General features: G+C 37.6%; 2 protein-coding genes across 6 annotated transcripts in view; both read right to left on the bottom strand.

Moving 5' to 3' along the window:
- Positions 1-26,050, bottom strand: part of C1GALT1 (core 1 synthase, glycoprotein-N-acetylgalactosamine 3-beta-galactosyltransferase 1) — a 238,479-nt gene that overhangs the window by 95,608 nt on the left and 116,821 nt on the right. The gene's annotated exons all lie outside the window — the stretch shown is intronic.
- UMAD1 (UBAP1-MVB12-associated (UMA) domain containing 1) overlaps positions 1-26,050 on the bottom strand; it is a 78,322-nt gene that overhangs the window by 47,381 nt on the left and 4,891 nt on the right. For 3 of the 5 annotated variants that reach the window (XM_066318003.1, XM_066317984.1, XM_066317995.1), the window contains exon 2: positions 23,713-23,831. In XM_066318003.1, the coding sequence (XP_066174100.1) occupies positions 23,713-23,794 (82 nt within the window). In that variant the 5' untranslated portion in view covers positions 23,795-23,831. Of the gene's footprint in view, positions 1-119; positions 207-23,712; positions 23,832-26,050 lie in introns of all 5 variants that reach the window. The other 2 variants (XM_066317967.1, XM_066317976.1) reach the window with 1 other exon arrangement.

The following is a 26,050-nucleotide window of genomic DNA, read 5'->3' as shown; positions in this document are numbered from 1 at the left end:
GTGTAAGCAAGCAGGTAGTTTTAATTAGGGCCTTCCTACATATATATACATACATACATATATAATGTGTGTGTGTATATATATATATACACATATATCCTTAATTTTGCAAGACTTACCATGAGGCAGTATTGGCCTTGTTCTAAACTGTTCTATGTAACTGCTTGAAATCTTCACAGTTAACCAGCATAGGAAGAAAAACAGTTCTGAAGGACAAGAATGTACTAATCTTTACCCAGTTTGGTGATACCTCACTGCAACACTAAAGAAAGATTTAAAAACCAAACCAAAAACAACAGAAACAAACAAAACCCACATACACACACACACAGAGGGAAAAAAAACACCCAAGAAAAGATACTGCAGGAAAAACATCATTACTTAAGCATCCATAAATTGGCAAAGTGAATCATAAATTAACGACTCTGGACATTTCAGTTGGTATGATTTTTTTACGGAAGAAAAACTTCTGGTTTCCTACCAAGAATTTTGCAGCTGCTTAAAATATGTTCCTTAGTAAGAAACCAGGGTTCATATTTGCCTTAACCCATGCCAGGACAGAATTTTGCACCTACTACAACTTCTGAAATCTCTACCTCCTCACTGATTTAACCTGACACATCTTATGACAGGTGTCTCATTTGCTTCATTTGTAGTTAATTAGCTGAAGTCTAGATTCGAGATGCCCTATTCTCATAAAGTACCTAAAGCATCCCTTATTACCACACAACAGTGAAAATTCCTATTTAGGCTACTACAGAGTCTGTATTGGGTCACTTAAGCTATCTGTGTTATTGCTAATATAAGCGTTGAACTCCTACTGCAATAAAAATGCACTGTAGATGACTCCTGATATCTTCAGACAACAGACAGATACTGAGTTTAGTATTTTACAGAGATTTGGACTTCATTAAATTGCTATAAAAGAAATCAGAATTTTCAACATTCAATTACTTGTTTTCAAGAGTATACCACATGGATGTATGATTAAAAGCCAAAATAGATCCTAATCATATAGCAACACACTACAGTGACTCATTGCATGTAAATGTCAACAGACAACCTCAGTAAAGTTAGTTTATTTTTAGTGTGTTATTCAGGAGCAGCTGAACACAAAAGCGAAAGAGAAAGATCTAGGATGAGGATCTTTGCTAGCTAAATGTACTTATCACAAGATATAAAAACTAATGTGGTTTACCATATAAATTTATAATTTAAAAAAAAAAACACCCAAACATAAAACTCACTAATTGGGATATAAGTCTAAGAGAGATACAATGGTGAGAGCCTGGATTCCCCAATACCTTCCAAACTAATAAATGTGGTCCTTGATATCAAATAAATAGTAAAGAATCAAGATATTTAGCACACCCAAGTTTCACAATTACAGATAAAACTAGAGCAGATCCATGCTATTTGTTAAAGAACATATTTCTTGGGCAAACTAAGAAAAAAATTCAAACCCCAAATAAGTCTTTCAAAATACTCCACATCTGCAATTTTAGTGGTTCTCCTAAGGTCAGCAGCTGACCAGAAATGCTATGGCAAAAATCAAATGTAAATACACCTGACAACTATTTACAACATGTTGTATACAACCTAATTATTTTACCCTTAAAGTTGGTATCCATAGGACTTTCCAGTTAATGGAAAACTTCTCATAAGACTTCTTCATCAAACCCTGCCAACCTGGCTAATTTTGCTGTGCTATGTAAAACACAATCATGTTAAACAGGATCTTTTCCTGTTAGTTATTAATATTAAACATCTTTAGACCAAGATAAAATGGAAATTACTTTGTCTTAATGTTAACAGTGTAAAATAAATGTTAGAGAACATGACATGGCATCTATGGCAAAATATTCCTATTTTGAACACCATGGTCACATCTGTCTAAATTGAACATAGGTGTACCCTGGTATCAGAATCATACAGCAGGAGAAGCCCAGTCTTTTCCAATTCTCTCAGTCAAGGCAGTCTCCATATCCAGTATATTCAGCTATAAAAACCTGTGATTTTTTTCTTTTCTTTTTTTTTTTTTTAAGGAAGTGCTGAACATATCCTCAAAGAAAAATCAACAATTTATTTCACTGAGAAGTCTGTACATCATCAGATGTTAATTTCTGTCCTTTTCTGGACAAAGACTGGGCCAGAACTGTTGACACTGTTAATATAAAACTAGAAGATTCCAGGTAAATGAATAAAAATGGGGAAAGACACATAGATACTCTGCGGTTCAAGACACTGTGGTGTGCCTGGATAATGAGCAGGATCTGCCATTAAAAACAGAGATCTATAATGAGCTGGAGTCTACATCTAGGTAGTTTTTTTCCATTCCTTCTGTTTATTAATGTATAGGAAGAAATGGTAAATTCTAAAACTTAAATTCTGTGTTCTAGTCATTTGATTAATTATAAGGTGCAATAAAATAATTTAAAAACCGCTCAAAAAGCACAACTCGGCTTTCAGATTCTAAAGATGGAACACATAACTGAAGAAAGGAAGTTTGTCATGACATGCACCACTTAAGAAAGATGAACTCTTAAAATTGTTTGAATTAGATCCTAAACTTTAAGGAAAACTCCCAATTTCAATAAAAAGGATTGACTAAAAGTTATAATTTTTGTGAAAATTTTACCAATGGATAAGAGATTTAAGAGAACTTACTAAGCTAACAGGTTTAGAACAAGATCAATGCCCAAAAAGACATTTAATAAGACTTCCTTTTCATGAACATGCTCAAAGGACTTAAGACATATGATCTTAGTTGAAATACAGCCTCTCTGTGTTACATTTTACTGGACTGACACTGTAAAGAAAATTACAGTACAATATCTGCAGCAGACACTACTCAAAAATATTTTTTTTCACTTCCATTTGGCTCTTGAACCTAAAGAACCACCTCATCTCAAGAGTCTTTTAAATCAATCAGTTTCCAGACAGGAATGAGTAACACACTTGCCCTTGAGACTGAGGATGTGCTGATATAGCTCCGTGCTGACAAACAAACTCCTGTGCCAATCCTTGTGCACTGGCAGGAGTCGTGGCAGCTCCAGCCCAGACAATGAAGCTCCATTACCGTGTCACTCACATCAAGGCAACCAGACCTTTCCTCTCAGCTCGCTCAGCAGCTCAGGCATAGCTCAACACTGTTGCATGTTAAAAAGTACAAAAGTCCCAAGTCCAGACAGCCTATCAAATTCAGGCAAAATGAACCAGGAATTTGTCTGAACTCACACATACAGACCACTGAGGTATATCCAAACTGAGGATATACCTAAAGTTAAATCAATTGCAAAGTCCAAAGGCTAGCCAGGCAGAAAAGTTTAAGAAAACCCATAGGAATATCACTACCATAGCTTTTCCTACAAGGTTTTACTAAGACAGTGGTATAGCAGCAGAAAGTTAAAAATACAGTGATGGCCTTGATCTCCACTCAGGAGTACAAGAAACCACCCACCACTTCAGTCTTGATTCTGACACACAAAGGTGTTGACACAAGGTTGTATTCTCTAGGTGCAAAAGGCTGGCCTAAGCAAACCTCTGCTGGCACAAACCGCTCCTCTTCCTGCAAACTCTGGTGTTCATCTCCCTCTGGTGGACTGTATACACAGAAGGGAAACTGCTCCACCTAGAATAGCTCCACCCAGAACTACACCCTCTAGGATACCAACACAACTCCATTTGCCTTCCAGTTATAAGGACATCCTCACCTGAGATGCACCAGCAGGCAAAACCAGCATGATGGCTAAGAGTGGGTTCCGAGACACCAGTGTGGCAGCATGTGCCAAACAGCAAAGTGTCACTTTCTTGCTCTGCAAGTTGCTGAACACTTAAAAAACCCCAATTATTTTACTCTATAGATACAGATGTCTTCTACTTACCCGCTGTGCAATAGAAAACAGAATGGGAGTTCATTTTGTACTCAGACAGGGTGAAATGGAACATTTCGAGAAATGAAATGGGATGAAAGACTATCTGTAATTATTAGAGACCTATAATGTGCAATCCAGCTCCATAACACATGAGAGTGTAGAGACCCAGAATGCCCAAGAGACTTTCTTACATTCTTGAAAGATGCCAAACACCATACTATCACCATTGTCCAAATCAACTGAAGTGCAAAACCAAAGGGAAAGACAAGTCAATCAACCTTTTCTCAGCTGACACTAAAATTAAGCTTCAGTCAGCAGAGCCAACAGAAACTGTCAATGCTAGACCTACACTCAACCTTCTACACCTACTCAACACAATCCATCTCATGAATTATTGCAGCTCCCTCATTTTTTACTGAGCATTTCCTTGAATTGCTCTGCTTCCAAATCCTGTACAAAGATTTCAGGAAATGGGCAATTGTCCGGCATCTGGTCTGCCCTTACTCAACTATTCTATTCTATTATTTTCTAAGTCCTCGCAAATTTAGCACAGTACACACAGTAAAAGAAATACAGCAATATAGACAAAGTATATGGATTAACTATTTCAATATCAAACCAGTTCTACTAACTACACTGTTTCATTCTCACAAGTCACTCTTATGAACAGAAACTGAAAGGAAGGTCTTCTTACCAGTCAGTTTGTACAAGCTAAAACTTGCCACTGTAAAAATTCAGGGTGACAACTGCTTTGTTCACCACTTGGAAATTTTTAAATACTTACATTTTACTAAAAATAAATTTGAAGGTACTGTGTATTGAAAATACTAACCAGCTTATCTCAATGTGTCAAGTATACGAAATTGTTTCACATTCTAAAAACCATTTAATCATATTGAGACTTTGCAAGCCTTAGTGAAAGCTATCTTGTTCAACAGGGAAGAGGTAGAAAAAAGATGAGTCTGCGGAGTCATGGAGTAGGACTAGAGATGATGACTGCTCTTTTTGGAGACTAATGGGGTTTTTTTGTAGACTTAAAAAGCATTCTAACTTCACCTGAGTCATCTGATAACCAGACATTTTTCATGCTAGCACTGGAGTAAGTTTTCCAACTTCCCCCAACCTGAATTCACTGCGAGATGCAGTACTAAATTAACTGTGGAAAAATGCATCTTTATATTTAAAGGCATCATGTCAGTATTTTCTCCAACAATGCCCATGAACTATGGGATCTACTTTCTTTAGATAACACTTAGCTTTAAAGTTTGATGGCTATGAAGCTATGAAACAATACCTCTGCAGTTATGACTTCTTTCTTCTATGTATTGCACTTCATCCATCCATTCTCAAACACCTTCACTACAGTCCTAGGTGGGAACTTCTGTTCTCGGGAACAATGCAGTGACATCCTCCTCATAATTTACAGGATTTTTTAAAAACCATTCTTTTTGGTTTAGTTTTGAGATTTTTAAAAAATGTTTATCTTGTATACTTGCCTTTCCTCCTGTTGAAAGGACTCCATTTGAGCTATCAAACCATTCAGGTATCTAGGTAGCATAAATATTTACAAAAGCAAACTTTTTTTTTTTTTTTTTTTTTTTTAGATTTCCTGTGTGTGGTGGGTTTTTTTGCTTTGTTTTGTCTTTGTTTTGGGTGCGTGGGTTTGGGGTTTTTCTTAGTTTTGTGGGGGTTTTGTTGTTGTTTTTGTTTTGGTTTGGTTTTGTGTTTGGTTTGTTTTTTATGGAAAGATGTATTCATGAAACATCATTGGTTCATCATACTCATAGATCAGCCTCTGGAATATGGTTGCTCTCAATCAGGTCTACTATATTGTTTCTACTCAAGTAGTAAGCTCACTTGTGACAGGCTTTGAACTCACCTAATAACGTGTTTTAGTGACAGCAAAGTTCCCAGCTTTACTTCAGCAGAAAGTCAACCTGATCAATCTACATTCCAGCATATTTATTTCAGTGCCTACCCTCTTGTTCCATTGTTCTCAATGTCTTGCACACATTCTCATCTACTCTGAATTTCAGGATTGCAGCAAGCTTCACAACAGGAAGGCACACCCCTTAACATGCAGCTTTTTTATGGCTAGATGGCTTGTCATCTTCCCCTGGCACAAGCACAAATGATGGAAAACTTACTTGCCATGTAGAACACCGAGAATCAAGTCCCTGGGAACAATCACTGCTAATGTTTTCCAGAAAAATAACCTTTTCGCAGCTCTCCTGAAAGTTACTTTCTTAGAAACACAGACACAATTATAGACTTGACTACTCTTAATAAAACCAAGCAGTACACAACTAAAATTTTTTTTTTTTTAGAAGGCTTTTTGGTTAGATGGCCTATGTGTTTCCCTTTGATATCCATTAATAACTTTTGTGATCACTGGCCTGTGCCAATTAAGCTTCAACCAGGTTCCTAAACCAGAGCTGCTAACTAAGCCAGATCAGCTCAACCAAGGGTTAGAGGGCTGTGAGCAGCCTCTGGAGTCAGCTGCTATCCATCAGAGCCAGAGCCAAGTGCTGCATTAGGTTTATCTAGGGGTGGACCAGCAGACCAGCTAGTCCTGGAAATGCCATTCCTTGCCAAACCATGAAAGGAGAGATTTGTGAGAAAAGGGATGGGACTGAAGGAGGTAAGGTCTAAGGCTAGTGAGCAGTAAAGCCATGGGAGAGCAGGCTCTGTGAGGTTTGCTCATAATAGAACGAGTACTTTTGGAAGGTGCTTTTCCTTTCAGACATGTTATGCATGGTGTGTTACTGCAGCCTGTGCTTATCTGACTAATAAAATGCATCATTTTCATACCTAGTTAGAAGAGAGAAAATCACACTAGTTTAGCAGATGATGATACATAGAAAGCATAACCACACTATTTAAAGCTTCCACTTTTCACCCAAAAAAAAGAATATTAAGTTAGAACTACTGTAAAATAATTTCTACCTACTTAGCTTCCACTAGAAGGACAAAAATGAGGACTGAAATCTTTTTTTTTTCCTATTAATGCAGAAATCTACTGCTTAGTTCCCAAAATAACTTTTTATGGTTTTAGCACAAAAATAGATTGCATTCTTGCTTTCATCACTGTTATCTGCAATTATTAAATTCCTTACCTCCCTAAAACAAAAGAGCAAAACATACCCAAAATATTTTCCTAAGGTAGGCTCTATTTTACAGTTCTGTTTCTCAAATACAGACATCACTCAGTGTTTTAATGTTGCATTTTAAAAATAAAAACATAACACTCCACTTTTGGTTATATCATGTGTTACAGTCAGTAAGGCATATGACAAAAATAAATGTGGAGAGGAAATGAAAGTATTTTCTAGAACTATTTATAGTAATCCAGTCATGCTGAACTGATTGTATTTCCTCCTATATAGAAAATGCACAGACAGCTGCATATAAAATACATGTCATCAACTTTCAGCTTTCATCCAATGAAAAAAAAAAAACAGGTAAACATACTCCTAAGCAGACTATCATTGCTTTCAGTTTAAACACAGAAAGAAAACTTTACTGTGGTCAAATCTCGAAATCAAGAATTTGAACAGATAATCATATATCTCTGTGAAATGCATTCACATAAAAGAACTCCTAAAGATTAGGCTCACTTTAAGAACTAAATTTTCACATTGGTACAATATTTGTTTTCATGAAAACGCTTAGACACAAGTAAATTGTGGTCAACATCAAGTTGCTTCTAATTTTTTTTAATTAAAAGAAGCAGTAAAGCATAATTATAACCTGAAGTTTCTCCCACGTGTCTGGAATCTGGCCAAAAGCTATTGGTTTCCATGAGATGTAACTCTTATGAACAACAGAAGTTGAATTTTGAACAGGGATAGCTAATACTTTCTACCCTGTCTTGATAAGATAGACTTTTTCTATGTATCTACCTCTTCATTTTAAAATTTGTTACCTCTGGGGCCAAAAGGGCACTCTAATTTACATGAACAAACGAACCTACTAGACAGGCCACCTGAAATCAGTTAGCCCAAAGGTAAATCAAAGACATATTTGGTGCCTCTCCCATTTCCTCTCATGTTCTAAGCCATTAACAGCAGATTTAGTTGCAATGGTTCCATCATATGCTATGTTTAACATACTGCACTTCCCCTCTGTCAAGAGAGCATGATCATGGAAGATGCTGACACACTTGACTCTATCTTGGTATTCTCCCACTGAAGAAGAGCAACAGGATACAAGAGCTAAATGGTGCTATGAGACCAAACCAGTTTTTCAGTCTTTTTTTCACCATTTTCCTGTTATTTGACTGGTTGAGAATCCTCCACCCAGAAGATATCACAGGAGAAAGTCAAGAACTGTGGAGCTCTGCTCCATTTATTAAATCCACATTTATGTTTGAATATTTTCCACTTTAATATTACACTGAATTTATTTCCACTGCAAGCACTTATTTTAATTGAATCTATTCTTTCAGTTCACTGTTTAGAAAGCAATTAATTTGCAACAGAAAAGAATATAAATATGGATTACTAGAAATATTTTGTTCAGAAGCAAGTGGTGTACATGCAGTAAAGTTTTAGTAGTGTTCCATAAAAATCAATTTCACTGCCTAGTGTTTATGCTTCATTGTGTAAGCAGAGAAGAAAAAGCCAATAGATGACCCTCCCATGCTAAAATATAGATGGAACTTATAAGGGAAAAAATGGTAACCAGACATTCAGCTTACAACAAAGTGAAATATAACAAAGCCCCCTCCATCTGCAATGCTGTTCCTTCATACTGTATTAATTTGATCTATCTACAAAATTTACATCTAAAACATCCAAACACTTCCACCCTAACTGTAGCATGAATTATGCTCACTAGCAAGAGAACTTCAGGTTTAGCAACAAAAATAACTGTACATAAATCCACCTTGTAAAAGTAGGAAGGCCCCAGACACAGCTCCAAATAAACTCATCCTAAAAGTTTAATGGGAATCTACAAACTGTTCCTAAGCTGCTTCACTACATCTCTTAGAAAGACTCCAGCACTCCTGGTTATCTTCAGGGTATGTAGTAATGTGTACAAATAAGACATTTTCATTCAAGAACTAAAATAATTTTTTACTAGAATATGGGGCGTGTAAAAATAGAGAAAGCTTTTGGATACCTCTTTGTCCATCAAGTGTACAAGCTGAAACTCTTCTGTCATTTGATAGTAAGCATGTCAGAAGGAAGGAATATCTAAAGGTAGACAGGATTTTAACAAATGGCCAAAGTAAATACACTTCAGGGTATTTCTGCTTCTGCTTGACTAGCATTTCAGCATGTTTCTAAAGCAAGTGAGGTCACATTACTTATCCTGTTTACCTGCACGTTGTACTTCATAACTAGGTTTCATACACATCATTTAATTTATAATTCAGAATATGAGTTCTAGTTGGAAGCTGTTGTTTTGAAGGAAAGAATGAAGGACAAAGATCCTGTAACATTTTGTTTTGACCTTCAAATTATTTCTGGAGGCAATTTATATAGCATTTATCTATTTAGTTATCTTAAATAGTACACTTAAAATCCTGACCTCAGAAAATGTCAGCTTTTTTCAACACTGGCTCTGTTCTTTTGGGTGATTTCATGGTAATAAAAAGCCTACCAGGCATAAAGTAAAAGCAAAAGCAAAAGTCAAAGAATATCCCCACACTACATCAGCTATCACCATCTGCTTGCAGCATGTCAGGGTAGTACATGGTTCAGTCCTCTCAAAAGGGCAGAATAGACAGAACTCCTGAAGCACTACATCAACGAGCTGGTCCTTAACACTGCAGGTATCACATCAGAGCACTTACGCCACTTAAAGTCACACAGATAGATAACAAAATTAAGTGTTGGTCACTGTCCAGTTGGCAAAGGTAACAGAGGGTCTACAAGAAGAAAGTCATCAGTAGTAGTATAGAATTAGGAGGAATAAAATGGAAATAGAAGGTTTAAAACAAGAGCCTCTTACAGTTTGTTCATTTGTACCCCGTGTTAAGCCGGATCTCCAGAGTCAAGATCAAAAGTGCCTAGACATGTTCTCACCAGAAATGTCTTAACTTCATAATTCATTCCCTGCACAAGAAGTTCATTGACTTTAGCTACAGAATGTAAGTAAACAGATGGCTTATGCTGCCAGGAATGTGCTGAAGACTTAAAGAAATATAAACCCAGAGGATTCAGAAGTTTCATCAGACCCAAGGGAAAGGGTAGGATAAAAGAGAGAAAGGAAGCAGTGGACAAGACCACTTAGAGATATCACACCTTCTGAAATAAGAACACAAAAGAATAACACAGACATCCTTCGATTTACATCTGATTCATCAAATAGAAAGCATTTCTTGCTCAAGAGTATCTGTTACAAAGGTCAGTATGCAAGATGTGCAGCTTAAAGATACTTGCTGACATTAAGCAGGTATGAGCCTGTACTGCTCAACCAGTAAAAGATATAATGAAAAACTGGGGGAGGGATGGGAGTCTTTAAAAAAGACTTTTTTAACAGAAGACTGTTTAACAGAAGGCTGCAAAAACCCCCAAATATTGCAAGACAAATTAGCTCAGGAGTGTAAGGATAAAGACAAGACAAACACTATTGTACTATGGCCCTGAACAAATTCAAAGCAACTTCCACATCAGTACTGAGTACAGGTTTTTAAAAAAAGCGAGATGCAGGTAAATAAAATTTTAAGAACATTTAATCTGAAGTTCTTAATAACTTCTTATAATCAAACTTGAAATCAGAATGTCCTGGACAGCTTTTACCATACTATAAAGTTTTACTTTTTTCCTATAAAGTTTTACTTTACCTAGTTGATCAAGGGAAGCCAGTTGATGTAATCTTTCTCGATTTCAGAAAAGCTTTTAATACTGTCTTTCAGAGGGTCCTTCTGGAGAAAATGTCCAGCATAAGCTGGAAAAACATATCATGAAATGTGTGAGCAGCTGGCTCAGTGACCAGGCACAAAGGGTGACAGTGAACATAGTGACAACAGACTGGTGACCTGGCACTGGTGGGATTCTGCAGGCTCCATCCTCGGCCCTGTGCTCTTCAACATCTTTATTACAGACATGGACACAAGACTTGAAAGGATAGTAAGCAAGTTCACAGATGATACGAAACTGGGAGTAACTGTTGACCCCTTGAAGGCAGGGAGGCCCTGCAGAAAGACTTCAATAAATTACACAAAAGGGCAATCACCAACTGCATGAAATTTAACAAGGAAAAGTGTCAGATTCTGCACCTGGGGTGGGGCAACTCTGGATGTACAGACAGACTGGGGAATGAGAGGCTGAAATGCAGTGCCACAGAAAGGCACCTGGGGGGTCCTGGTTGACAGAAAGTTAAAAATGAGTCAGCAGTGCCCTGGCAGCCAGGAGGGCCAGCCATGTCCTGGGGACATCAGGCACAGCATGGCCAGCTGGGCAAGGGAGGGGATTGTCCTGCTCTGCTCTGCACTGGGGCGGCCTCACATTGAATGGTGTGTGCAGGTTTGGGTGCCACAATATAGAAAAGACATTAAACTGTTAGAGAATGTGCAAAGGAGAGCAACAAAGAGGGTGAAGGGCCTGGAGGGGAAGCTGTGTGAGGAGTGCCTGAGGTCACTTGGTCTGTTCAGCCTGGAGGAGACTGAGGGGAGACCTCACTGCAGTTACAACTTCATCATGAGGGGAAAAGAAGGGGCAGATACTAATCTCTTCTTTGGGTGACCAGTGCCAGAACTGGAGGGAATGGCCTGAACTAGTCAGAGGAGGTTTAGGTTGGATATTAGACAAAGATTCTTCACCCACAGGGTAGCTGGGCTCTGGAACAGGCTCCCCAGGGAAGTGGTCACAGTACCACGGCTTATAGAGTTCAAGAAGTGTTTGGACAACGCTCTCAGGCACACGGTGCAACTCTGTGCAGGACCAGGAGTTGGAGTTGATCTCTGAGGCTCTCTTCCAACTCAGCCTATCTGTGATACTATTGTTTTACACAGAACAAGATTCCATTTCTTCTACCAGCCAGCACTGTCAGCCCCCCGGGAGGGCCAGGAGCCCCTGCCCACGGGATCACAAAGCCGGCAGAAGGAATATGCACTAACAAAACGCACCCTCTTCCGCCAAACAGCTGTGCCTGCCACACTATCCAGCAACAAAGTAGGGCTTTTTAAAATCGGATTTTGACAGCTAATGAATGTATTCATGGCCATGACAAGTTGAGTATCACCTAAAAGTACAATGCTCAATTATTTTGCTCCCTTCTTGGTTTTAAAAGTTTCTTAATGCTCCTAAAAAGGAACTTTAGTGCAATAGCAAGGATCTGCAAGTATAGAATTTGACTGCTGTTTATGCTACTTTAAATGAAAAGTGTATTATAACAAAGCACGACTCATTATCTTCACACAGTATGCATATTTTGCTATCAACAATATTATAATTGGTAGGAGCCTACAAAGGAATACTTGAAACAATAATCTGAGAAAGCAGCTGTCCTAGAATCCACAAAATGCATTAGGAATCTAAATTCATTAGCTGTCACTTCTGCACCACTGTCCTGGATCTGATTGAGAAGCAGCTTAACTCGTGTCTCCCCTCACATTTCCCACTGCATGTTTCAGGCATAATGGGCACATTCCCCTTGTTTTAATTTCCAGGGAAAAGGAGAGCAGATCCTGCTTTTACCCTCACTCTTTAAACCAGCCCATTCAAGAAACAATGGATCTGAAATCTGGTCCCTGTAGTCTGACAATATTCAGATTCCTGGCTCCCACAGGGAGCTCTCTCTGCCAGCAACACTTTGCTTGGGAACCTTTCTCCCCTTCCTTTTTGAAGCTGGACCCGCTTCACCCAAAAAGGAAAGGTTGCCTGGGACAGAATTAAAACAAATCAGAACAAGTCTGAGCCTGATACCTAGAAGATGGCAACACATTCTGTCTCTTAGTACTGTTTCGTTTTTTAAAAGCTTTAGTAATTTCATCTTAAGAAATAAAAAAGCACAAATCCACCACGCACATGGGCCAGGGAGCAGAGATCAGTATTCCAATTTTCTTACTCACAGGCCACTGAAGTTCAATGACTCATGCAGTATCAGAGAAGCTCCTGTGTCTTGCATTATTGAAGTAGAACCACTGTGCACCCAGTATAAACACTGGGAGTCCTCTCACTGGACTTTTACACTTTGATGCTGGAAGATGTGCATCTGACAGCACTAAGGCTATGCAGAACTCGAGTTGAGGTCTCCTGCTTCTCAGATGAATGCTTGAATAAGCACAAATACACACCAAACGTATTTCAAGAAGAACATGGTGTAACTTCAGCTTTTAGTTTTGAATCAAGTGGACAGATGTGCTTGAGGTATGGTGCTTTGATTCAGACACTTCAGCTCCAGAGCACACCAAGAATTCAAGCTTATTGCTGGTCTCTGCCTTTTTCCAGTTGGCCATTTTGGACAAATATGTTCTAAACAGATTTTGTAAACTAAATTTCAGAGATGCTTAATTCTATTTCTTGGTTCGCTCTTTCCTATTTTTTAAAAACACAATACATGAGTTGAAAACTACTACTTGTTCTTTACTGCGTCTCACCTTTGAGTTACTCAGTGGTAAAGTAGAAGTATATTTTCATAAGAGCTGGTATATTCAACTGAAGTTTATATTCAACTGGAGTCAGTATTTAGACCTAATGAGAGCTCATTGTGCATCTTTTTTTTATGTGTTGACATAACTTGTGGGTTAATAAAAGAAAACAGTTCCAACCAAAAAAAAATCCTCTCCACAAGTTTGCCTCCTAATGAAGGGTGCACTGGTATGTCTATTTAATATCTTTTAAAGATAATATTGGCTGCTTTCTGCTACAATAGCTTTTCTAATGTTTTTGTAAATTGAATCTTCTCTACGCCTGCCCTTCTGCAAGACCTATGGATGAAATAATTCAGAAGAAATCAGGTAGGCAAGTCCCCATTGAAAAATAAAATGGCAAAGAAATAGCCATAAAGTTCCACCCTGTCCCTCTTAAAAAACCCTGAAGTTTCATACTAACTGCAATAAGGACAAAGAATATTCTCATGGGTTTTAAATTGTTGCTCTCCCTTATTCACCCAGGAGTATGAAAACTATGAGCTTAGATCTTGAACAGTATAGTCATGGTCCAGACAGATCTCAGCAAAATGAGATTTTAAATTATACAGTCTAACAGCATAAATCTTTTCTGGTTTGCTTTGTTTTATTCCAGGAAAGGTCTGTAACTTTGGATCATTTTAAAGAACCTTGCTCAACTGAACTGAAAAAAAACCCCGTATATTGCACATGACAGTTTCATGCTAAAAACCTCATCTTTAATCTAGGGGTAATTGAAAGAGAAAAACAAACAAAAACCACAAAAAAACCCACAACAAACCAAAGCACCAAAACAAATGAGACTCACCACTGACAACTCAATACTCCCAATTGTGAGATTTCCCTACAGTTTGTACTTTTATTCTTACAGACAAAATACCAAATATATATCCACCTAATCCATGTTACCTAACTTCACCTAGACACCCTGGCAAAACCAAGAAGGAAATGAAGAGACGGTATTCATCTGCTGAATGAATCTGAAGTCCTACATTCATCTCAGCTGCTGGGAAGAGGAAAGAGAGAGAAAGACATTGTACCAATATTATGAATTAAATCAACTTAAGCCTCTGAATGATTTTCTGTCCATTAAAATTTTTGCCCTAAGAAAGAATATACAGAATTAAGGCTGGGATTATATCCTGTAGTGTAGATAGGTAACTACAACTGAATGGATAAATCCCTTATACCCTTTAATTTTTTTTGTCCTGACAGAAATCTACTCAACTAGTACATGAAGAAGGAGCAGCTAAAGAAAAACACGTCTTTATGGACAAGGTGACAAGCCACCATTCATCTTAAAAGGAAAAGCCTTACACTTATGTTACTACTTCACATTGAGGCCTATGACATGACTGATTTGTAGCACTTGTAAAACAGAACAAAATCTTCTTGAGTTTGTTTATAATATTTAATTTAAAATAAACAAGACAGTGTATCTTTGAAGAAGTAATTTTTCTTCTTCCACTGAAAAAAAAAAAAGGAACAAAAACATTTATTTATCAGAGATAGCGAGGGGTGTGTGTAAAATCACTTCAACCTAACATTTCCTTCCGAGAAAATTAACACTGATTAATATCTGTAGAAGTCTGAATGACTCCAACCAGACAGGCAGTGATTGGATGTACTAATGACGAGGGCTCTCTTTGCAAGGAATGATCATCTAACTATGCTGTAAATTGCTAAAAGAGGGACTTCAACCTGAATTTATCACTTGCCAGAGCACGAACTTGTGCTCCTGTAACATGTTTTTCACCTCCTGTTTTTCAGTTAGCTCTACCTGTAAATCCACTATATGTATACAAATCAGACTTGGCCTAAAAATATGTTCTCATACCCTGAAATATTTTCTTTGCATCATAAAGCAAAGAAACTTCTAATTCTAAAAGTGATTTAATGACCAGCATGTTCTGGGAAACAAAGTTTACAAGCAACATTTGAAAATCCATACTTTTATACTGTATTTTACTGGTTTTACTCTGTTTTACAATAAGCAATGGGTATTTTCCTTTCGTATATTTCAACTTTAAATTGCTTTAAGAATGCTATATAGGCAAATAGACTATGGCACTGCTACTGGAGAGTGGAATTCTACATATGGGAGCAAAACTGTCAGAAGCCAGGTGACAAAAGTGATCAACCTACCATAAGAAAGCTTAAAGAACACAATCTCAACTATGTAAAGGCATCATTGTAGACCAGTCATGTCCAAAAAAAATCTTCATTTTTTCTAAGAAAAAATTCCTAGCAAAAAAACCCCGATTTTCTCACGTAAGCATATTCTACTTCCATCAGTATTTGCAAAAATTAAAATCAGTAGGACCAAACCTCTGAGGAGCACTTTGGAGACCTGGATTGTAGAAAGTGACTATTATACATCAAGTCTGAAGGCAGTTAATATGAAAAACAGGAGTGCAACTCCAACCAATATTTTCTTAGAGGGCTGGCAGCAAACTGCCAGATGCATGTGTGACCTCAAAACAACCTTTTGCCAGATGCCTCTTTAACCTCTTACAATTACATCAACTTCTAAAAAGACTGCTACATTTTACCATTTTCTTCCTTTGATTATGCAAATTAAGAAGATGTACTTAATAGACAGAATGGAAGTGTTTAGTTCTGTGCTTTTGTCTCTTAAAGCCCCAAAATAAAGCTGTTTGATACAGAAGCACATAATTCTTTCTAGCCAGCATTAAAACAAGTTAAACAAGAAGTCTTCATCTTCTTTCTTTTCTCCTGAGTCCATGGTCAAAACCAGGTAACTTTTAAAGATGGTTGTTAGTTAAGGGGCCAAGACAATATACAGCCAAAGCAAACAATAAATCACTTTTGATACTGTTTACCATTTTTAAGTAAATAACCTTTTCTTTCATAAACAGTATGCTATGCATCTTATGTTACAATCAACAGAAGCCAACACAACCATTCACAATATTCAGATTTAAAACTGGTTGGTATGCTAATATTTCAAGATGTGCATTTTCTGCAAATTTAAAAATAATAAATTCATAGCAGGCAAGCATCATGAGTATGTTCCAGGGGCTCAAGCCCTAGAAAGCAAAAGGAAGAGAAATTAGTGGAATGAAAACTAAGTAGGTCATGTATACTAAAGTGCTAAATATACTAACATCTGATTTGTGGCTGAGAGAACTGTTTTTAAAATCTAGAGGTGTACAAGTAAATGAAGAAATAAATGCACAGTCATTTGTCAACAAAAACATTCCTTGATAATGCATTAAAGAAAAAGATTCCTTCTGCTATATAGAATCCAAGAGGGAAAAAAAGCATTTCCTTTAAGAAATATACCTCCTTATACAGCAAAACAATGAATTTCAGTTGTTCTGTAACCCAGATCCTTTAATCTGCATAAGAGATGCTGACTGAGTTCACTCAACCAAATCACTACTGGCTTTCAGAATACAATCAACACATGCTTTTCAACAGTATTAATATAGCATGAAGCTTGTGCTCCTAATTATTCATGTTTTTTGCATTCTGTTTTTTCCCCCTGCTGTAAAATATGCAAATTTACTTCTTTGTGTTATTTAGGTCCCACATGGGCCTCAACAGATCTGTTTGGAACGAATTACAAGCCAACATCTAGATACATGCTGTCAACATTTCAAGCTTCATTGTTTTTATTAGGTTGGAATGTCATTATAGATTTGATATTAGGCTTTAAAAAGCTTTTTATAAATCTCTTGAAAACCTACAGTCTAATCAAATGGTGCACTGATAATTACTACTACCGCACTTTTGTGTGTGAAAGGGGGAGAGCAAAGCCCTCCGAGCCCTGAATCCAAGGGAAATCCCCATCTAGCGGCACCACTGAAAACCGCAGGTTGTTTTTGTGCAAAATTAGTCCCGAAGAGGATTAGTTTGACTTCATCACTGAAAGAAGGGGAGACATCACCTCCTTATGCAACTAAGGATCGGTAACAGGAGAGGACTCTTTCTTCTGAATGCCTCCTCCTCCCTTTTCAATCAACTCTCGCTGCAAAATTCAAAGTCCAGATGAGCTACCGTGGTTTTTAAGTATAAAAAGCATAAAGCAGCACTTCAGGAAAGAGGTTACTTTAAATAGTGTAACTTCTTAGTGTCTATCAAAAGTGCTCACTTAGAGTGGCACAGGCTGATATGTATAAAATATTCTTCAGATAAAAATATTAATTGATAGCCCCAAATCTCAGATTACTATAAAGTTAGTATTAAGTATTTTAGCCTCAAAACCCATAAAAACCTAGTATCTTGGTTATTCAAAAACTGCGAGGTTGGAAATAACTACACCAGCACTTCCTGTTATATAAAAAATAGGTAATGTAAGTCCATTGATACAGAAAATGAAAGGACATTGAGACACTGCTTTTTTCTAACTGGCACAATGCCTTGTTCATTTCTTTAATGTAATAGTATATTTTAAAACACTGCAGCAGCTCAACCTTCCTTACTAGCACCACTAAAAGCTCCACTAAAGCACCACTAAAATATTAATGAAAAAGCAATGTAGATATTTTCAGGGACTTACTACACATTACCACTAACTCCTAGAAAACAAACAGCAGCAATAACACCAAGATTTTACAAATCTCTTGATGCATTTAATCTTTGAGGTATGTATACAGAGGGAAGAAAGCAGAAAAGTATTTGATTTGCAATAATGAACTAGTATGGGGGTAGTCCTTTGTTTCAGGAGCATCAGTATATTAAACTTCCCTTTCATAACAGATTCACTTCAGAAAATTTATACGTATATATACTTCTCTCAGAGGCAAACATTTAAGGAGTTCTTAAAAATACAAGCAGATCTGTTCTACTAAGATCAATATAGAAACAGTAAAGATCCTATTGTAAAGGCTTTTTTACATGTTGGGTAACAGTGAGAGTGTCCCTTAATTCAAATATGCACTTTATCCAAAGTACCCCAAGAAACTATCTGCACGCAGAATGAATTCATGGCAAAACAGAAACTGCAATTTGGAGAGGAACAAGTATATGTAAAACTGTTCTTTGGAAAAACAGTCCAGATTTTCAGAGCTAAAGGCTGACTTGGGTTGGTTATGTTACTTTTTTATATCTTCAGTACAGAAGATTTCCCATTTGTTAAGGATGATCTTCTGCAGTATAACTGCGGTTGACAAAGGAAAGCTTTCATCTGGATGTAAATAGTACTTTTCACAGTTTCACAGATGAGTGAGGATACTCCTGCCTACAGATGAGGATGATCCCATCGCAAGGAACTATAATACTGATTTAACTCAACAATATAGATACTGAATACAGCAGAGGAAGGTTCAAGTACCTCATTTGAAATAAGCCAAAGTTCAAATGCCTCACTGAGATTAACATAAAAGAGTAAGTCATACCTGCCCACCAGAATTTTAAGATAATAATATCTGCTATCATCCACCCTGTGTATTCTTTTTGCAGCCGATTATTTTCTTGACTTTGTCACAGCAGGTTGTAATGATGACATCAACAATATCCCACTTCTCACAAAAAGTTCCCAAATTTCTGCCCGTCAACAGGTATTAGTACTTTTCTCTATTTTTAATAAGGAAGAAATAATTGCCTTATACTATATTTCATCTCACAGGTTGAAAAACAGTAGTTCCCACCTCCTTTTCTGTGATGTTTTAGATGCTGTTGCAAGGCTGAACACATTTGCTCTGTAGAGTTTCTTCTCTTCAGACATCATCATTGAAGCCGAGGGGACACTGGTTAATTCAACAAATCCAAGACTCATGTAAATACCACCGATCCTTCTATTTATTTGGAAGTGATTTTGAAACACTTAATTTCTTTTGTCTATGACTATTTTCTATTGAGAGGAAATTTGATAGGCAAATCCAATAGTGATAAGTATTTTAAAAAAAGCATTAATCCAAAATTTGCTCATAAATTCTAGACGGCCTCCCTAGATGGATCTAGGAAAGCACGGTAGGAAGAATGCAGGTTCACAGTGCAGAAGTGTATATTCAGTACAAAATTCCTGCCAAACTATTTTCATGGCCACAGCCTCCCTGTGGCTGTGACAGCCACTCTACTCTGATGAGAATCCTGTGCCTCTTCACTTTTCCTTACGTACTTGTTGAAAAGCTTTATAACAAAATTGCTGAATCTCAGAAAATAACCTTCAGGTGACACTATAGTGCTCCCTATAAGTACCAATACTCCCTGTAACTTCTCAAGAGGTCTGCTTCTGAGGCTGACAGTAGAGCTCTGAAATGACAGCCATTGGCCAGTATTGAAAACCCATGTTAATTTACACTTTAAAAATGAAAGAGAAAGCTGTTCTAAGTTCAGGAAAGAAACAGAAGTTTAATATGTTTAAAAATCAACTTTTTCACCACCTGCAACTGAGCTGCTTCTCCACACCATTTACTCCGTTCCAACACACAACATAAAAATATCCCTGAGAGAAAACCAAACAAAACCCAACAACTCTTAAATCCATGGAACAGATTTCCCTTTAAATCCCAAGTCAAAAGTAAACAAGGCCTTGAACTCGGGCATAGTCAAAGGATCAGATCAAGAGTTCCTCAGAGAACTGTCTTACCTCCAGACACAGTGAGAGACAACATAACCCTCCTGGTTGTCCAGCCCTGAGAACACCACCAGGCTCAGCAGCCCCTTGCCAGCAGCAGGGCTTTGGCTCTCTGCCCAAGGCCAGCACAGACATGGTGCAGCTTCAGCACTTCCATCAAGGCCAGGCAAAGAGCTGTGGGAGAAGCCTCATTTCTTGGTCTTTGCCCAAAGCACCCTGCAGGGATGCCTGGAAACCTGGGTGACCACAACCCTCCGACCTGACTTCCTGGCCTGGCCTCAGATGCCTAATCCCTGCAGGCGTGTCCAGCAGCCACGGTCTCAGCTGGCCCTGGTCACTGTCCCTAGAGCTGTGCTGTCCCCGTTTAGGGACTGTGGGACTGCACTGCTCCTCAGCAAGGTCTCTGCCCAAGCCCCTGCACTCTTGGCACCCTCACTCAGCTGCAAGTTCACCTGCCTGGTGAAACCACTAGCATTGCTGCTCCCTCACTCTGGTTTACTGCAATTTTGTCTGGAAAATGCAAACAAGACTCTGCACCATCAGGCTCTTAAACTAAACCTGAAAATAAAATTAAATTAACAAAATTAACTTTTGAAAGAGGACATACAGAACAATATTCTAATTGATTTTAGATACTGATATGATTTTTTAATGATGAGGGTGATGAGACACTGGAACAGGCTGCCCAGAAAAGTCATGTTCAAAGTCAGGCTGCCTTTGTCAGAGCTCTGCCAAAGTCAGAGCTTTGAACAAGATTTATTGAAAGATGTTCATGCCCATGGAGTCAGGTTGGACTAAATGATCTGCCTTCCAACCCAAATCATTCTGTGATTCCATGATCTTTCAGTTGCTTCAAGCAAAAACACTCACCACCCACCCCAGTTGCACCATCAGCACCATGGGGATTTTCCAGAGTTCCTGACTGTCTTGCCCAACACACATGAGAAGCAGCATTGCTGTCTCAATTTTTCCATTCCTGATTTCAGACTGACATTAGGACTACAAGACACTTGGATCTTTGAGACTGATGGGAGATTTTTAGCTGCATGCCAAACCAAAATGCTAGCATTAAACCTGTATTTTTCCCTATGGCTAGCAACAGTAGGAATGAATGGTAGGTTGGAATTTATTTTATATTATGAAAGCCACAAAACATGAAAAACTCCTAAAGAACTACTACTCTCCAAGATTCCCAAGCTAACCGAAAATTACTTGTTTTCTTAAATATGGCTTTCAGAATGTTAACACTAAAAACAATTTGTGATGATCAGGAAAGCCTCTGAAACGTTTCTTCACGTCTCTGCATTTGATTCACTCAATCAAAACCAACTGCATGTGTTATGCCTATTTCATAAGCCTCTTTTCCCTTTTCAGAGTAATAGTTCTGCTTGCTACAGAAAAAGCACCGTTTTTACAGCTTCATGAAGAGATAAGATGACCAGTATCCAGAATATAAGTGAACCGGTAGTTAGACACAAAAATGTTTTAGTCTCTGGTAGGAAATGACATTTTATATTTATTTTGTAGGGAGGGAATTACAAGTTATTTTTGCTTGACTCCCACACACACAATATTTACCCCAAAAGCTAAAAAAGAGAATTTCTTTCAGCTGCTAACCTGTAAAGTTGATTTTCTTGATTCTGCTGTTTTTATGAGTCACTTTTCTCGTCATACATTGAATTCTCAAATGCATTGATACTTTACAAGGAAAGGTAGATTTCAAACATAACAATTTATAACAGGACTTGGAGAAGTTATGAAAAGAAAAGAAAAAATCATCCTCAGGATTTGACAGGCAATAGCTGTGATGGAGCTTTCTCAGTAAAGCACTGAATTTTTTTCTCAAATATCTCTCCCTTTTCAGATATCAACCAACACAAAAAGATTCCCCTCATGTCCACAGGATATTGGTGAACTAGGCTTTTTGTTCATGCTCTGAATGAAAGATTGGCTTCAAGAACCAACTTAAAATGTAAGAAATTAAATTTCAATCCCTCCGAGAGTGCTCACTGCCTACAGTAGTTTTCACACTAATGATCCTAGAAATCTGCTACTGAGATGTGTTAAAGATATTTACTATTGGATTTCCAGAATATTTTACAGCAGTTTAGAAAAGCTTCAGAACATTCCACCTGAGCAACAAAATAATAACTAACAGAATGGTTACGTGTTATGGTTTGGGCTTTTTCTTTTCCATTGCCACAACTCCTAGACAAAAACACCCTTTCCAGATAAATATCTACTTAAGTCCTGACCCATAATTTTGCAGCTACATTTGTCTTGCAAGACAGCGATATGCTTCACTGATAAGGCTGATGGCAGCTCTTCTGGCCAGTGCCAGTGCAGACAGCAAAATTAACTTCTCAGGAAAAAAAAAAAAAGAAAAAAAAAGAAAGAAAAAAAAAAAGAGAGAGAGAGAAGAATCAAATAAAATTGATCATTCTTAAGTTTATATTTAACAGATTAATTTTATGTGAATTTATGTGAACAAAGTTTAAATAGTCACTGACAGCATTTCAGAGAAAAGGAATGAAGCTAAATTGAATACAAAATCAGGACCAGCAACCGTGGGACATAGCAACATTTGGGTGCAGAATTCTGCCTATTACAGAAACTGAAATGCTAAATGGTCTCCAGACTTTTTGGGGATGATGATGATGTCTCCTTTGACCCTTCCACAGTCCAAATGCAGGAGTGACTCCATGTAGCCATCAAAACTGCTGCAGGTGAATAAAATCTAGTGGAAGGCAGACATTAAGCATGACAACACAGACACAAATGTGAAACAGATTTGTTTTCATGGAGAACTTTCACCAAAAACCTAAGCTCTCAGAAAGGATTCCAATAGTCTCTCATACTACTAAACTTCCATATTCTAGAGGCTTTTGTGACTTGAAAATGTTCAAGAAGAAGTAACACTTAAAACGAGAAACACTGTAAGATTCCTGATAAAGACAAGTCAGTAAATCACAGCAGCAGAAGCTGAATGTTGTTGATAACAGATTCACAGGGAGGAAAAAAAATTCAAAAGAGAAAAAAGAAAAGGATCAGTTTCAGCATAACAGCAATAATTTTTTTCTCTTCCACACACTTAAACCAACCTGCAAAACCGTGAAAGAGCTTGATCAAAGCTCCAAATTTAGCCAATCACAGGCATGTATACTTCAGATTAGCTTTTGAATAACAAGATTTTGAAAACCATAAACTGCTTAATTTTTATCAAACTAAGAGTCAGGTTCTGAGACAGAGCATCTACTTTCACTATGACCGGAAATGCATAGGCACTTCTTGGCTTCTAATATAAAAAAGTCTGGAGGTAAAATGTAAAGGAAGGAACCTGAATAAAAGCCAGTCCTTTAACAACTGGAGTAAGATATTCCCTTCCCACAACTCCAGTCATAAAGCTGGAAGCCTAAACTTTGACCTTTCCTGTTGTAATGGTGTAACTTCTTCCCACTCACAGCATGAAAGGAAAACAAGAAACTACATTATCAGTGCTCTGAATATGAGTTCAAACCTATGTAAATAAAACTTCAGCTATTTAGTCCAAATGAGCAGACTAGGAAAATTAACTTTGTCAGGAAAAGTAAGAATAATGAACAATTTTCATCATGACTTCTCTTAACATTTCATTTAGTCTAAGCATCTCAAAGAAACTCCAAGATCAAAATTTCAAAGATGAAAGAATCACTTTATACTGAAGCACCACTCACCCACAATAACAAATCCATCTGCTTCTCTCTCTGGAGCTGTAATCTTCTTTGAATCTTGACTTTTTCGGAAGAAGCTGAACATAGCGTCTTTCTGTTCTTTTCGTCTTCTAAGGTATTATCTAAAATGAAGACAAAACATGTCAAATAAACATATGATAACAGAACTTACAATAAGTTCACATGACAGACCATAGGTATGTAGTAAGGCCACATACCTAATCTTTATTATCCAATTTGAAATATCAGGCATTTGTGTGTCAGACATTACCTTGCTGATGTAAAAATTTACTTCAACAGGCAAGAGGAGAGTGAAGTACAAAAGGCTTTTATACAAAGTTCTGAATGGAGTGGAATCATAAAAAACCAAACCAACAACAAAAAACACCAATAGACAAAACTTCAACTTTCTCTATGAAAATTAAAGATGGAAACTCCTTTCAGCATTTATCCAGCATGTTTTCATATTTTCTGCTAATTTGTATTGTTATTAGACAGGCTTTCTCATCAAAGACAATGGTAACTATTTTAAGTTTCCCAGCTCCCAATCTTAAAGACAGCCTAAAGGTTGAGTGTATTTGATTAACGGTTCCCTAAAAGAAAAAGCAGCAAAATCATTTGTAGCAATTTTTTTTGCAACAATAATTCATTGAAAGAATCTTCCAAGATAGCTAAGAACTCCCCTGCTAGAACAAAACAAGGAAACAACTGAGATAAAAACATGGCCTGCAAAAGAAAATGCTCAGTTATCCCCTCTCTCAGGACTGGAAGATCACATAGAAGCAATTCTGAGTAGCTTAAATAGGACAAAGTCATACTAAAAACCCGTGAAGGGACCCATGAGGGTCCCTCTAAGGCTGAATTTGGACCCCTGGACACCAACCTATGGAGCAGCCTGTGGTCTGGCTGAAACACATTTTATCCTGGACACAAAGAGGAAGGCTTAAATAAAGGCATTCAAATATCTCCTGTACTAAAATAGCCATATAAAATTGAGAAAAGTGGAATAATGTTATTTCAACTTTGAAGGAGAGTTTGAGGAGCAGAATTCTGATTTATTTTGCAGACATCAACATGTTACAGAGAAGGGACTGACAAACCAAAAGCAACATCTAATATACACCTCCAACAGAGGAAAGGACTCCAGCGTAAAGAATTAAAGAGGTATACAGGGTCAAGTTTCAGTAACATTATTCTACACTAAATTTAACAATGAAGAATCTTTAGAATGTGGGAAAGAGTGAAGAGTGCTACTGTGAAATGTGCAGATTAAAAAAGAAATTAAAATCCTGGATTAACTATTTGCTGGAATTCTTCATTCCCCACCTGAATATCCATGATACAATAAACAAGACTTTTCTTTTGCCCTGGCTAGGGACCTGTGGCAACTCAGTATTGACTATTCATATAAACTGCCTAAACTTCTGCTGTTACAAGCGATCACACACTCCAGAAAGTTGTGTATGAAGTGTAAGCACTGGCTTGGAACAGTGTATAAATAGACCATGGCAAAAGCAGCAACTATTCAAACTGTGGCCTGATACCTGAGACTTGAAGACTGAATATCCCACAGCCTGGCCAGCTACTGCTTGCTTATGCTGACACAGTGCAACTTCTAGCCACCAAATAAAGTACATTAATGTGCACAAGAACAGAACAAACAATTCTGTGATCCAATCCCAGGAATACAGTTATTTTTAAAAAATGTTACTTAACAGCACTTCATTCCTTTTTGCTTGTTTTCTTACCTTAGCAAAAGAAATTCTGGTATTTTCAGTTCCATGGAGATTACACAGTAGAAACTCCTAATTATCTCATTTATTCCTTACCTCCCCCCACACCCAGGCTCAACACATGGCGCCAGCAGCATATTCCTTTTTCAGCCCTCAGGGAATAAGTCTTCTCCTGCTACCAATTAGGGTTGTCAGTCCCATAGCTCAAGTGGTAAAAACCTGTGCTGTAATGCTCGAGAGTCAGGTTTCTGCTCCAATGATGTATGAAGGAGAGGCAGTTGTGGAACAGTTTAAAATGCAATTTTACCTTCATCCTAAGTGTGCAACAACAAGAAGCAAAATCAACTTGATGTGCAAAATCTTAAAGATAGCTTTGGTAAAGGCTCAGATTCCAGCCAGTCACTTGAGGTACCAGAGCTGCAGTTGCTCCAATCACACTTTTTTCTCTTTTGATCTGCATTATTGTATAGTTTTCAGCTCTATCACACAATGTCCCCCTTCCCTTCTTTCTTGCACAAAGAAAAGCATCTTAATCAGTATATATATGGCACAAAAGGCTTGTATAGGGAACCATGCACTTTTAGTTTTTTAAATACTGCATACTTAAC

Source organism: Sylvia atricapilla, chromosome 1, assembly GCF_009819655.1.
Source record: "Sylvia atricapilla isolate bSylAtr1 chromosome 1, bSylAtr1.pri, whole genome shotgun sequence".
Lineage (NCBI taxonomy): Eukaryota > Metazoa > Chordata > Aves > Passeriformes > Sylviidae > Sylvia > Sylvia atricapilla.
The sequence above is the reverse complement of the archived record's forward strand: the minus strand, read 5'-3'. Positions and strand labels throughout refer to the sequence as shown.